Below are 15319 nucleotides of genomic sequence, written 5' to 3' on the forward strand. Positions count from 1 at the left end.
TTCTGTGCTCAGTCCAAAGCTTCTAGAGTGGATCTCCACTACAGACCTTTTTTGTGGAATTAATGAAATCGTTATAGTTGTGTAACTGTTAAGGCCCTCCAAGGTGGCTCTTCAGTAAAAAGAAAACCAAAATCTTCTGTTCTCCCTCCTCTCTTTTGTTTATTTATTCACCTCTGACTAGGGCTTGTATTCTTCTCTTTAAGGTTACATGTTTATAAATAGTAATTTTATTAGCATCTCTTATTTACTTTTCATTCAGTCATTAATTTTCTTTAAACATTCACAGCTAAGTATGTCTCTGGCTGACCTTAGTGAGGTGATTACACATAAACATTTCAAAATTGAAACCTGACTCTTGCAGTGGGGAATAATTTTTGAAATCATATTGCAAAAAAAGCTCATGATCTTATCTGATAGGGCAGAAGCTGCAGGACACCAATCCTAGACTCAAATTAGAAATGTTAATGTTAATATTAGAGATTACTCTGTGGTGACATATACACCAGGCCAAATGAATGGGACAGGGCTGTATCACATCTCTGCAAAACAGTATTCAAACTCCTCTTTCCCCATGGAATACTTTTACTGGTATATCCAAACCAGCATGCATCATACACCTCAATCAAAGCCTTTCTCTATTAGCTTGGAGTTTCCTACAGCTTCTTTTCACACTTTTCTTTGTTCCCTAATACCAGTTTCATCTTCCCAGAGGGACACTGTGACCTGCTTTGACTCATGGATGGAGTTAATAGAGCACCGAAGAAAGCCAGACTATACACAGCTGTAGGCTGGCTTCTTGCCTCTGGTGGCCAGGTGAGAAGTATCTGAAAGACCTTTTGTGCCACAGACAGTATTTCTGGAGAGTTTTTTTATTAAAGAGGAGCGTCAAGGGAGTACAAATGCCTCTCTAAAACCCACTCACCTCAGGTCATTTTGGCAATTCTTTGAGGCAGTGAACCTGAAGAAAAGGAACACAGAATTCACGAAGCAATTTGTTGCTGAAATCCACAGAAAGAGCTGACACATGAGAGAGGTAAACTGCAGGGGGAACACCGTTTCCTCTCCATGCACCACACCATTAAGACACATTTCTCTTTTGGAGCTCTGCAGTAAATACGCTGATAATGTTTTTGCTGTTTATCCTGCCCACCTGCTCTGTGGACCTTTCTGTCTCTGGCAGACCCTTACACGTGGCCCTAGCTGCTTCCCCATCATCATTCTGTTCTGAAGCATGGAAGTGTTGTTGATCTTGATGCTGGACATGCAGTCTGACTGCTTAGTAAAGAAACAAGAACTTTACAACAATTTAAAAGGATTTATGGACACATGTCTGTGATCTCCGTCTCCCAAGAACATGTGTACTGACCTTGCCGGTACCCGAAGCCCTCCTCAGTGCATTCACAGACTACACGCTCCATTTGGAGGGAGGGGTGGAGGGATGCTTTCCATGTACTGTAAGAATCATCTGACTTGGGATTTCTGTGAATTTTAGAGATGAAGGGATACAGCACAGAAAAATAAACTGTGAGCACTATTAACCTTCATACTTAGACTCTGAAATAAAACTAGTTACACCCTTAGAAAAAATGCAGCCATGAGCAGAGCTGGGACCACGTGTTCAGTGTGCACCTGAGCTGAAGATTCTCCTGGCAAAGCCCAGTTTCTGTACTGGTTGTTGTTGAATCAGCTGATATCATAGGCCCAGTGTGAATATTAGAGGAGCTGAGGTCAACAGTATGCATCTGCCCAAATTCATCCATTTCTCTTCAGCTCAATACTGCTCAGCACAAGTCATCCTCTGCTGTTACTCCTTACTGAGCCATCACTCAGCCATGCATAAAACTTCACTCTCTGCAACAGCACTTGGATTAAAGTTCCCACAGAGCTCTGGTTTCAGCAAGGAGAAGCAAATGATCCTGCTGGATTTTGTTTTTCATTGTTATGGTTTATTTTAAATGAAACAAACTCAAAAATACACTGTGCTTTGCAGTGGAAAAAGTCTCACATATCCTTATAAAGAAATGGCAGCAAATACTATCGAAGTCCTGTTTCATAATATTTACAAAGTAGTTGATCCAGACAATAAAGGGACAACTCCTCTATATCAGAAATCAAGAAAGAGACTTCCTTGCACAGTTCTTGAGTGAACATTCACAGAGTCCTGAAGTTACAGGCACCTTCTGACTCATTATCTGCCATATCCATGGGGTAAGCAAAGGCTGTAAGTGCCCCATGTTATGTTTGATCCTGCAACTGAGTCTGCAGTTCACAGGTTAGAAGGGTGCCCTCATGGCAATTCAGGTAACATCTAGTTTATTTCACTTCACGGTATGTTTCCATACGCAAAACATTGAGCTTATATTTTATAAGCTCAGTGGTTTGTGTACGGAAACATACTATTTCTTCATGCTAATTTTGTTTAAATCAGCCTACTAATTTTTGTACCGTGCAGTCATTCTCAAGATGGGCATGACCTCAGTCTTTCATTATTTAATTATTTTCCCTTTGTGGGATAACATACAGCTCTTCCATGTAGCTCATCGCTTTTGGAAAAGGACCAACTTTGTGAGCTCCTTGACTGGATGAGGAAGGGAAAAAGGAAGAAAGAGCCTTCTTCATTGCTTTTTAGGGACTGAACTGTATTCTTGCTTTCTTCAGGCTGGAGAAACTCCAAATAGTTTCTGCTGGCACAAATAGTGACACCTGAAAGGGCATGCTGTTGCAAATGTAAACAGTGGCACAGCAAATTGTTTAACCTTTGCCTGAAGCATAATTTCTTCAACAGTGAGGTGCTACCCTTTCCAAAGCAGCTGCAGAGCATTAGGACAGTGCCATTTTTTCAAGTGAAACAGGACAAATTGAAACGACAGTAATAATCTCATATTTTCCCATTGTACTTAGCACCAGCAAAGTGTTCCTACGCATCTGTAATGGGACGCATTTCTCTTGGGGGCAGAAAGCTTTAGTGTGCACTTCCAGTGAAACAATTACCAAAAAAGCTGTTTAAAAGCGTAATTTTGACCTCAGCATTTAAAGCTTACTTCCCTGTCAGACTCAGAGGCTGAGGGAAGTTGTTGGGTGAAACTGGCAGGTGAGAAGCCCTCCTGTTTCAGCAGGTCAGAGCAGCCAACGAGGTCCCGGTTCGGCTGGGGCAGGCTGCTGCCCACAGCAGCAGAAAGGGCCCGTCCCTGCTGCCGGCTTCGCCTGCATGAGAGACCTGGAAAGCCTGAGTGGCTGCTGTGGCTGTGAGAGTCCTGGGAGTGCCTGGGCAGGGCTGGGACTTGTCAGGCTCAGCAGCAGGCACTGCTCCCAAAGCTCCCACCCAACCTTCTCCACCCAAGCATCACATTCTCCCTTCCCTTCCTTCCCTCTGGTGCGAGCAGCCTGCCCTGGCCCAGCCTTGACACCTTGTTCGGCTTTGGCTGATCCAAAGCAAATGCTTCAAAAGAGCTGGAGCTGAGGAGGACAGAGGGGCCTCCTTGTGGGCCAGGCCACGGTGGGACGAATCACAGCCAGCCTCATGCGGGCAGGTCACCCAGCCAAGGTGCTCGAGGTACGTTTTAACACCCCAGTGAGCCCGAACACCCATTGCTCTCCCTGCCCAGGGAACGTTTCTCCTCATGACTAATGGCCTCCCCTGCAACACTCGCAGCGGTAGCCGCCAGCAGCCCTCCCAGGCCCAAGGGTCGGAATGAGCCGTTGGACTAGCAAGAGAACTCCGGCCACGTCAAGCGGTGTCGAGCGGGGCCACGGGGCCACCACACGGCAGCAAGCCCACCAGCTCTCCCTCACACACAGCCGGCGGCCAGCGGGCCTGCGCCGGCACCACCGCAAAGGGGAACCCGCGGCTCTGGGGCCGCCGCCTGCCCCGCTCTCCCCCGGGGCCCAGCCCGCTCCCGTCACCAGCACCATTCCAGTGGGACAAACAGGCCCGGGGGCGGCCGGCGGACAGCTCGGGCAAGGGACGGAGAGCGGGGGCTGCCCTCGGGGGTCCAGGCGCCATGTGCGACCGGCGGCTGCCCCTCCGCCTGCCCGCCCCGCCGCTCCGCTCCTCCTCGGCCGGGGGGCTGGGGCGGGGCGGGGGCCGCCAGCGAGCGGGGCCGGGGCCGGGGCCGGGGCTGGCCGGGCGGGGGTGGAGGGGAGCGGCGCCTCGGCCGGGGGGGGTGCGGAGCCTCCGTGGAGGGCGGAAACGGGGTGGGGGGGGATTTGCGTCAGTGAGGGAGCGGGGAGCGGGCGAGGGCGGGCGGAGGGACAGACGGACGGAGGGAGCCCGCCGAGAGGCACCGGCCCTCCCGCTCGGCCGCCGCCGCTGCCCGTCGCCCCATGGAGCTGTGCCCGGGGCACGCCGCGCCCTCGGGCTGGGCGCTGCCGCTCCTCCTCGCCCTGGGCGCCGGTCTCAGCCACGCCACGCCGCACCTGCGGTACACCCGACCGGGCTCCCGCAGCAAGTGAGTACCGTCCGCCCCGGAGGGCGCTGCGGGAGCCGCTGCCGGCGGCGGGGCAAGCCGGGGCGGGCTGGGCAGCCGGGGGCGCTGGGGCGGCGTGTGGGCTCCCTCGTGCCGCCGCCCGTCCCTGACGGCCGTTGTCTTCCCCCCCAGGAACTGGTGCGCCTACGTAGTGAACAGGAACGTGAGCTGCTCGGTGCTGGACGGGACGGAGAGCTACGTCCAGGCCCAGTACAAGTGCGCCTGGAACCAGTTCCCCTGCCAGCCCACCCCGGTGTAAGTAGCCGAGGAGGCGACCTCGGGAAGGAGAGCGCTTGGCCACCCACCGCCAAGCCCCAGCGGGGAAGCGATCGCAGCCGCTGCGCTCGGGCCGCGCCGGCACCCCAACGAGCGCAGGGCTGGGGCGGGGGGGCTCGCACCGCCTTCTGCGCCGCAGCACGCCCCGAACAAAGCACGCTCTTAGCGCAGACGTTAAGGCTGCCGGAGCTAATTGGAGCCAGATTGAGTGCGTTGCCGGTCCGTACAGCCAGTCCGCTGCGCACAGCTGGAAGGGGAGCTGGGCTGGCACACCTCGTCACCCCGCGGCGGGGGGCTTGCCGGGGGGCAGCGAGCGCCCAGGCCGCCCTCTAGGGCGGTGGGAATGCCAGCACCTGCTAGGAGCACACCTACGCACCCTGCTCCGGGTTTGCCAGGATACGGCGGCGATTAAAATCAGTTTTATAGTTGCTCTGTCTTGCTGAATTGGTGCGTAACGGCAAGGGAGAGCCAGGAACACGAGCCAGTACATTTACAATGTGTGTCCTTGTCAGTTGTCCAGCAAGAAGAGCGGCCAGGGCAGAGATTTTTACAGGAGGTAATACAAAGTTACTTGTTCGGTTTTAGGCTTCATGCTGTTGAGTGTGACCACTGGGTTGTCTGTAGAGTGACCAGGTGTGCTGTAGCAAGGCCGTGTGAGCCTGCAGGTACAGCAGGAATCAGGGAACAGCTGTATCTCACTTACGTTCTGGCTAATCTCAAGTAAATCCCCTTTCCTCAGTTTCCCACTTGAAGAGCAGTAATACTCACACACTTCTGTTTGAAAGCTGTAGGTGATAAGCACTCCAGCATGCCCAGAAGTCAGTGGAAGGGCGCCCACGGATTTTCATGGGATTGGTATCAGAGTTGGGCTGACATGATGGTGAGGATTCTTTTGCAACAAAGAATAATGAGTTTTTATTTTGACATGAAACAGTGAGGATGAGACTGATACTGATAGATCCTGGGTGCTACCGAGATAAGACTGTGGACGTTGATGCTGCTGCTGCCCTGGGGCCTGCAACAATAGGTGTTGGGCGTTTGGCATTCAAGTACACCGTTTTCTGTTTATTTGGGTCGTTATTTTTGTTGAAAAACCAGCTTTTCTCTACTGGAATATATAAACACCGGGATTTGAGGGAAATAACAAAGGCAGCAGACAGCTGAGTAACATTGTCTTGTGTAATTTCCCTTGTTTCTCTTCTGAGTGTCGAACTGGCCATTTTGGACTTCTGGCTGAGCTTATGGGCTGTGTAATGGGGTGTGCCCTCTGTCATGCCAAGTCTCAGTAGTGGAGCTACAGAGGAGTGAGCTGAAACTGAGCTCTTTGAACACATAAATCACCAAGCATTAAGATAAGGAATTTCAGGGGTGGTAAATTAGGATTTTCTTGGACTGTTTGCTGGTAGATAATGAAGAAAGTGCAAAGCCATTGCTTGTAGCTCAGGAAATTCCTGAACCAAGGACTGCTTGAGCAGGTGAGATCTTTGGCAGGAGTTAGAAGGGGAAGCCCAGCTTGAGCATGGGGCTGGACTGGACGACCTCGAGAAGTCCCATCTCTTCCAGATTACTCTCTCTACTTCTGTGAAATGGCATAGTCTGTCCTTGTGCTTCTAAACATCTGGAGTTTGCTGCTGTCAGAGAGAAAATATGGGGCTAATCAGACATTTGGTCTCGCCCGCTGTGGCCAATCTCATGGGGATTTTTTGTTCTTTTGAGAATGGAATTAGATATTTACAAGCCTTTGTTTCCTCAATTTGGCTTTCTTCAGTGAGCATCACTGTTATGTTCTTCATAAGGGTAATGGCAACTGCAAAATAATTCCTTATTCTTAACATAAAATATTTTAAGTACCTTTCACAGCACCAGCTGATTTAACACTGAAAGCAGTTGGAATATTAAAGTCTTTTTATTTTATTGTTTTCAAAGCTCTCTGTTTGGAGGCTGTGACTCTTATTTTTCTGTCTGTTGCTCATATACACATTCTCTCAGTGGCATAGTAAGAAAGGAACTAAGCCAGAGCGTTGGAAATACACTTTCCAAATCCTGCAAACCCATAACTTCATTCCTGTGAAAAGTATTGTTTAATTCAGTAGGAGCAGTGGTCTGAATAACAAAAATGTGTTTATATACATTTGTTAGCTAATGTTGACAAAAATAGCACAGGAAGGAGCTATAAAAGCAACAAAGAAATGGCTGTGAGGACTTTTCTGAAATTATTCTCTTTTTTCCTTTATGCACTTACGTAGAGAAGTTAAAAATGAACTAAATAGCAGATATTCATTGGAATAAACTACAGTCCCTGTGTAGTCTTCTTTTGATACCCATGGTTCATCTAAAAGCTCGTTCTGCTGCAGACAGTGGGGGCAGTGAGATCCAAATCAAATGAAGAGTTTGTTAACTGTGTCATAGATGTATGGGGTTTATTAGTACTTAAGTACTATTAAGGCTTTTTTTAATCAGTCAGTGGATTTACTGTTGATTTAAATTAGGTTAAGATGAGGTTTAAAGAGCCCTTATAGTGTTTATGTAGGCTAGGTTATGCATAACAATTTCTTATATTAAAAGGCTCACTGCATTTTATTTGGGAGTGTTTCACTGGTTTAAACACAGTGTGCTCCTGAATTCCCTGTGTTCTTCACATACAAGACAGTGTATTGCAGATATGGATTGCAGTCAGCACTGATTTTATTTTTTTATTATTTTTTTTTTTTAGAAATAGAAAGCTCTGGTGATTATGCCTAAAAATTATATGCATACATGAACCCTTTTTATCTACTCTTTAGGCCCATTAAAATATAATTTGTCTGAAAGAGCCTACTGTTGGAATGACTGCACTTCCAGGAGTGTTAACTGTATTTTCAGTTTGGCTACAGGTTTTTTTTTTCTGAAATGTTAAGTTGAAATTCGGGAAATTACTACACTTCACTGTTTAACTGTTCTATAGGTATTTGGGCTCGATAGTGCGTTTCCTCACTTCACAGTTAGTGGATGCTTGGCTGATTAAGGTGTCAAGGATAAATGTGAGTTGAAGTGTGGCTGCTTAAGAGATAGGAAAAGAGGGAGTAGGAAGAAAAATCAGAAGGGCCCTTTGAAGTATGTTCTCTTTGAAGTATGGGGGGCTTCTGACTGATTTTTCTTAAAACTGTGACTAGCAAAGGAGGGTGGAACTTTTGTTATTTGTGGGTCACTGGACTGGAAGATACTTATAGAAAAATATTAGTGTTTATACCCACTAAAAAGAACTTGTATGTTTTGAAATTTAATATTACTTCATAAATAACTCACCCCTCCCCACTTACTGTGTTGTGAATTTCCTTTCCTAGCTTTCTTATGAATGGTTTAGTAACTTAATTAGCATTATTAGCAATTTGTAACTAATAGCATTGTCTGATTCTAAAAGAAAAATATGTTGCCCTTCTGGCTAGATCATACACACTTTAGGGTTGTGACTTCTCTTTGACATCCTCTGGTCAATGTTGTGGCTTCATGGTAGGATGTTACACCAGTTGTTTGTTTGCCTCTTGTGCTGTAGAGTATGTTGGGACACCTGGCTGTACCAGAGGTGCTCCAATTTATGACCCACTATTTTTAGGCAAAGTTGCTTTCACTAATAAGATTTTAATATTAAAGTTTGAAGTGAACTGAAGCAGAGGAACGTTTTCTGGGTTTCCATCTTTGCTACAGAACTGCAAATGGGACTTACGCATACGAGGTAGTAAATCAAATAGAAAATAAATCAGATTGGGAAGAACCTCTGAAGGTCATGTAATCCCCACATAGCACACAGCAAACAGCAGCCCCAGCTTCAAAGTTAGATCAGTTTGCTCAGGGACTTGAAGAAAGGATGTTTTATCAGATCTCCTTTTTCAAGTATCAGCCCCCATTAATTCTGCTCATGTGAATAAATATATTTGTGTGCTCAACTGTGTAATGAGTCAGGTCACCTGTCCATAGCTTGTGGGGACTAGTTTCATGATTTAATATGAGCTTCTCATCTTAACACTAATGAGAAATGTATAATAAGCAAACTCATTATTTCACTAGGTTGCGCATACTTAGGAAATGGACAAGTAAATGATGAATGAATGAATAGCTAAATTAGCAAGCCTTTCCAAATATCTCATTGAGCAATATTTTCCAACTTCTTGTCATTTAATACTTTCAAATGAATGTACATAAGCCCACTGCCAAATTAATGACAGGTTTAATCATTGCCAACAGGGAGATTTGAGGCAAAAGACTGAAATAACTATTTAGAGACTGGTACTGCTAGTCTTCTGCAGTCATAACTGTCAGGATAGATGACTATATGTATGAGTAACACACCATTTTCAATAAGCAGTATCCGGTGTTTATTAATAAAATAATATTGAGTAAAAGTGGAAATTTTAGTAGCGAAAACTAGCAAATCAGGCTCCCAGTTCAAGTTAAATGGCCTTATTGATTCACCATTTTCTGGCAACCCCAGAACAACCTGAGTGGAGCATGTCAGCCCCAGTCTAGGAACATGTAGGAAAACCACATGTAGTTTTCAACCCTTCAACAGTCCCAATGTATTTTTCAGTGAGACAGTTCAGTTGCTAGAAATTAAGCATACAGACCAGTGCCAGGCTGCTCACCACCAGGCAGGAACAAACCTAAGATTTACAAGTTAGTACAGATCAGAGCCTGTTTGCCATTGCCTTATAGCAATGCAGATCTCATAAGAAAAACTTTCAGGATGCACAAGAACTTGAAGAAAAAGCAAGGGCTGTTAATGTTTCCCCTCTAAATATCTAGAAAGGTCTTTTGGATTATTTTTTTTTTTCCCTACTCAGTGTATTTTGTATGAAGCAGAATTTCTTTGTACAGGCTCCAGCTAGCTGACTGCATAGGGAGGTTAGCCTAAGGGGTTGTGCATTGAAAACAGTAAGGAAACTTAAAAAACTTCAGAACGTGCTTCAGTTTCCTGGAGTGCTTGTTTGAAAATCTTTGAGCGCCTGCTGGGTGTGGTAAACTTTCCTGGCTGTCTCCCTTAACTTGAAATTGTGCATCTCTGCCTCCACGCACTGAACGCAACAGAGTCTGACTTCTCTGTGAACCGGACAGGGAATTTTCATTTCACACATCGTTCAAGCTTGTTGCAGTAATTCAAAAAAATCACGAACTTCTCCTTAGTTCACATTAATGTAAATAATTAGAGGTTTTATACTTTTCTGGTGTGAGAATGTGTGACCTGGAGGTCTGGAGCCTCTTCTGTTAAACATCAAACTGTTGCCAAAACAACAAATGTTAATTTTAGGGAGCTGCTTACCAGTTTAAGGCCTATTTTGTCATAGGTCACCCAAATAACAAAGGAACATTTTGCACTGTTAGACATTTTTACACATTGCAGATTATTACTCCCATCTGAATTCCTTTTTGCATTCACATCTCATCTTTCCTCTCCCCTCTGGTTCATTTTTGACCTAGTGTCTTGAAAAGCATCAGCTCTCAAAACAATGCTGCGTTTTGTTCTGAAAGTTGAGGTCCTTAGCTGATCCCACAGGTTAGCTCTTGGATTCGTGAAAGTACTGGTTATATCTATTTTGTCTGTGTATGTTTTCAAATAATCTGTCAGCAGTAGCTTTTTCTTGGAGTGATCCTGGAAATAAGCTTATTTCACAGGCAGAGAAGCAGAAGAGATACTACTGGAGCTCAGTTTTTCAGGCAGCAGTATCCGTAGCAGCGCTCTGCATCCTCATTTGACATTTCCACTGGTGTAAGGTGAGAAACTTGGTCCCTGCTGCTGGAAGAGGTATGTGAGCATGTTAACACATAACCCATGGCAAAGTTGCTCCTGTTCCATCCCTGTTAGACTACATCACACTGCTGATCCACAAAATTTTTTTTACATCCTTTTGAAAGGACTGTATTTTCAGGGTTCTCTTATCCCATTTTATTTTAGTAGTTTTTATAATAAAAATAAGTATTTAGGGTTTTAGTAGCGTACTGTTGGTCTTTCAGCATGTGGTTGACTGGCATAGGTTTATCTTGTGGCAAAATGGAAGGAAGCAACCATGTAAGATAATGCAAGATTGTAAATCCTAAGAATGAAGCTCTGCTTTGAGCCTTGCCACAGACTGTGGTTGTAAGTTACTTAAATGTCTTTATGTCTTGGTTTCTCTGCTCACAAGAAGAGGATGCCTACCTAGCTTTCAGGAGTGGTGATTCATGAACATCGAGAGTATTACAATTTTCAACCCGAAACTTACTTTTTGAGCATTTTCTACTGGTTTTCAGTGGTCTGCTTTTTAAAAGTAAAGTCCTTGGCAGCTGAGAGAGTTAAACAGATGTTTTCATAATGTATATCAGGACCTGATTATTATGTTATACAAAGACCTAACCATGGCCTTTTGGGAACTTCAGATGGCATGGCTGTGCCTGTGCCAGGCATTGGGCTTGTGGGTAAAACCGGCATTTTTTTCTGAAGAAAAAGTAATTCCCCAGACCCCAGCACCTGGAAACACATGCACTGACCTTTTTTTATATAAACTTTGGAAAGCAAAAATGACAACTGAAGGAAGAACAGCAGTGGAAAGATGAGACTTTTGTAAGTCCATCTATAAGAAGCAGCTTAGTGTCTATAATGCCAGATCAAAATAAAAAACTATTTTGGGGTTCACTAAGATTCTTTTAAAATTATTTTTTCTGCAACATATAATTGGGATTTCTTACGGACTCCATGGCTTGCTTTCACTGAACACCTAGGCTTCTGTAAGCTAATCTATTCCTGTCAAAACATCTTTTCACTGCTTACCCTAAATGCCTTAAGGATAAACTTATAGTAAAGACATATTTTTCTCAAATTAAGCTCATCTGTGGGCAGGAACACAAGCTAGCTACCAATGCTGCTGTGTAGCAGCAAAGTTATTAAAGAACAAAACACAGAGATGGGATTCCACTTGCGTTAACTTTAGTTGTCTACCATACAGAGGAGTGCATGTGAGCGTAGGCACCTGAAGTAGTGGTGATTCAAATGCAAGTTAGTGGTGTCCATCATGCTCTTTAGGTAATCAGATGTAAATAATGACTTTAGGATGAGAAGCAGCCTTGTTTCAACTCTACTGGCTGTGTTGACTATGTTTCTGTTGGCCATAATGGAAATACAGAAAACTAGTGCCTGTCCATACCTACACAGCAGGCACCTGAAATTCATGTGTGCTGAAACTCACTGTTACAATCACTAAAAGTCTCCGTGATTTCACTGGAACTAGGATTTCTGCCACCATGTGTAGGGGTTGCAATTAGGCTTGCACTCTTGGGAAAGAGAAAACTTGGAATCAACTAGTTCAAGTTCAGTAACTGTGTAGTATAAATGGTCAACTTTGCTGTATTTTCAGCGGAAGCCTTTGCAGCATACAGAATAAAAAATGCTTGGTCAAAATATGATTGCATTTAAATATATCTTCTAAGTAGTATTTTTTGGGGAGTGTCTATGTGCTACTTCAGCATTCCCATTGCAATATGTTGGAGATTTGGATGACTGGGACATGTAAGAGCAGACTATATAATTTACAAAGAATGGATCTACATTCAATAAAAGCCTTAAATAGTGAAGATTCATTATCTTCTATTCAGTAAGACTGTGATTTGCAGCCTGCTGAAGTTATGGGACCTATTCCAATGACTACAGAATTTTGGACCAACCTTGAAGTTTTGTGCTTAGAATAAACATTTTATACACTGCTTATGTAGAAACATATGCTGATTCTGCAGTCCCTTCCTCACAGTGAGGATGTGGTAGCACTTATCTCCTTGCATTTCCCAAAAGGTGGAATGTTAGTGTCTAGTTACAGAACTGAGCCATATGTTTTCCCACCAATTTTGTCCAAATGTTTCTAATTTGTTTTATCACTATTAGGTGACATTTGAAATATCAGTGCTAACTGCTTCCTTCTGTGGTTTAGCACCATGAGAAAATTACAGCTTGGTCCCTAGTCAGAATGTCTAGCATTTGCAGGAAACATGTATTTTTAATTAAGCATTTTCCTAAGAAAATGCTTTTCTCTCAAGAGGAATATTTGAATGCTATTGCCACACTTTACAGCTTTATTTCAGCTTTGAAAAAGTTAGATATTAAAAGCAGTGTTTGTATTAGTGTTCTGAATGTTTTCTCATTTGATCAGCATGTTGAATTCATGGTGAAGGTAGTAGGTGTTGGTAATTGTAAGCCTGTTGTGCAAAGACTCCTAAAAAACAGCTGTTCTTATTTTCTCTGTTGCAAGGAAAGATCAGAGGCTGTTGAAGTCACCCTTTATTCATGCTTTCTAAAAGAATGATTTCATTTGTAGTGTTTAGCTTAGTTCACCAAAAGGATACGATCATGATCTTGGGCTGGAAATCCAGAAGAGGATGGGTTGACTACATACAGTAAATGCTGGTGTATCGTATGTAACTTTTAACCACATAAGATTATGTTTTTTTTTAATATCTTTGAGGCACTTGTAAAAATAATTGTGTTTATTAACACTTACTTGAATAGCAGAAATCTAAGTCAGCTGGAGGAAGATCTAATGTTTTACTATTTTTTAATTACATTCTGGCATATACAGGCATTAAAGTGGAGCCTCATTTCTTTTGAGAGACTTTATGAACCCTTTTGATCAAAATGCCTCACTAGGTAACTGTGCAAATATTCACTCCTGCAAAATACAAGGTGTGAAACTGGCATGTTACGGTCTAACCATGAAACTCTAGCCATCGTGTATAGAGAAGCACCACTTTGTATGTTGGCTACACTGAGTGCATTTTGTGTGCTTTGAATGTTACATGTTTGCAGTGACTATGAGTGAGCAATTGGATTCAGAATGTTTCAAATGTAAATAAAGATGTGTCTGATTTGTATATTCTAGTAGCCCCCAGTCCTATGTCATTAGAATACATAGAATCACAATTTTTTCTCAGGACGTGGTCCCTAGCAGAAAGTTGCAGTTTGTTTTGTTAGAATTGTAACCAAGAACATAATTGTGTTCAGCGCTGTTAGACTGCTATATCCTGGCAAAATCCTGGAAGTCTCCATCTCCTCTACTGAAATCCACTGAGTGAGCAAAGTTCTGGCTTTAAAAAACGCCGAACCACTGAGAATCTCTCTTGGGCTGGATAATGAGAGGTGACTCTCATTAATCAGCGCATCTGAATGGTGCTGGCACAGTGACACCATTCCTTGCATGGACAACTTCCACAACTGTGTATGAATCTTGTCATCAGTAGAGAAGCTGTAGCAATGAAATTTTTAAGATTGTGATTTTTAAGAAACTTTTATGTGACTGGATTCAAATTAGAAAAGTGTTGGTGTAAGTTCCTGTTTCCCAGCCTTATGTGACTAGCCTTGCTGAAGCAAATGGGACTAGCTGTATGATTAATTCAGCTGGACTGGTAATATAGAGGAGCAATAGTTCTTGGCAAGTAGATCCCAATTTAATTTCTGACCCACCGGTGAGTATAGCTGTCTTGTTACCATAGTTCCAGATGTAAAATACGGAAGCAGTTCTACATCCAGATTTTGAAGCATTTTGGTTCTAGCTTATTTTTGCTCTAGGGGAATTGTGGTTTAGGATTCAGGTTAATCTGTATTTGATGTACCATAGCTGAAATCAAAACAGATCTAATTTGTGTATTTGCTTGAGCTCTTAGACTTGCAAGAATTTGTAAGGAATAGGCTGCTGTAACACTCTAGATACACAGTGTTTATATATATAAAAAAAATATAAATATATATGGTTTATAATTTAGAATGGGAGAATTCTTCTGCATTTCAAATAATTTTTGTATTAAATCATATTAAAACATTTAATGCCTATTAATATCATAAAACTATGAAGTAAAAAAAAGTGAGCGTTGAACTTGCTTATCTTTTAAGATGGAGTTTTGAAAAGTTTCATCATTTGCCCATATGAAAAGTACTAAGCTTGATTTCTTTTGATTTATTTATATTCTTCTTGTGTATTTGGTTGTGTCTTACAACTTGTCTGAATGTTGAAGTCATCTGAAGGTGTCTACGTTGATGGAATGTAGAGGAAGTATACAAAGAAAAACTTGTGGAAAATATGATAGGAAAGGCAGAAAGTCCTCATTATATAATTTGAGCAAAGTAGTGCACAATTTGCATAAAAGTAGTTCTTATTCCTTTTATAAGATTTGTTTCAGCTATATTCTTAAAACTTTGTTGGGAAAAAACAGAGAAGTTTAATGGTGTTTGAAGATAATCAAAATACTGTAATTTTCAGGAGGGAGTTTGGCCCTGAAAGTATAGAAAGGAACACACACAAAGTTTGGAGCAGCTAACTGTTTTATGGAAATCAGAGAAAAGTATGTACTATCATTTCCGGCATGTGAAAATTGATCTGGAAGTTCAAAGTTTGCATTTCAGTAATGTGGTGGTTGTGAGAGAAGTTGTAATGACTCTCAAAACCACTTCAAAACACTAAAGCATCTAGCTAATCCTGTTGCTTCTCTGACTCTGGCAGCTAGTTGGAAGAAAAGGAATCAAACCCAAATTACCTACGTGAGATGTGGTTTAATACTTTAGATAAGGGAGAAGGAAAAGGAAGTTCCTG

General features: G+C 43.2%; 1 protein-coding gene across 2 annotated transcripts in view; it reads left to right on the forward strand.

The window, feature by feature from the left end:
• The first annotated feature begins 1530 nt into the window (after positions 1 to 1530).
• EMILIN2 (elastin microfibril interfacer 2) overlaps positions 1531 to 15319 on the forward strand; it is a 45705-nt gene continuing 31916 nt past the window's right edge. For both annotated transcript variants that reach the window (XM_080381368.1, XM_080381369.1), the window contains exons 1-2: positions 1531 to 4448; positions 4599 to 4721. In XM_080381368.1, the coding sequence (XP_080237494.1) occupies positions 4324 to 4448; positions 4599 to 4721 (248 nt within the window). In that variant the 5' untranslated portion in view covers positions 1531 to 4323. The remainder of the gene's footprint in view (positions 4449 to 4598; positions 4722 to 15319) is intronic.

Source organism: Falco punctatus (genome assembly GCF_963210335.1).
Source record: "Falco punctatus genome assembly, chromosome: 3".
NCBI classification, from domain to species: domain Eukaryota; kingdom Metazoa; phylum Chordata; class Aves; order Falconiformes; family Falconidae; genus Falco; species Falco punctatus.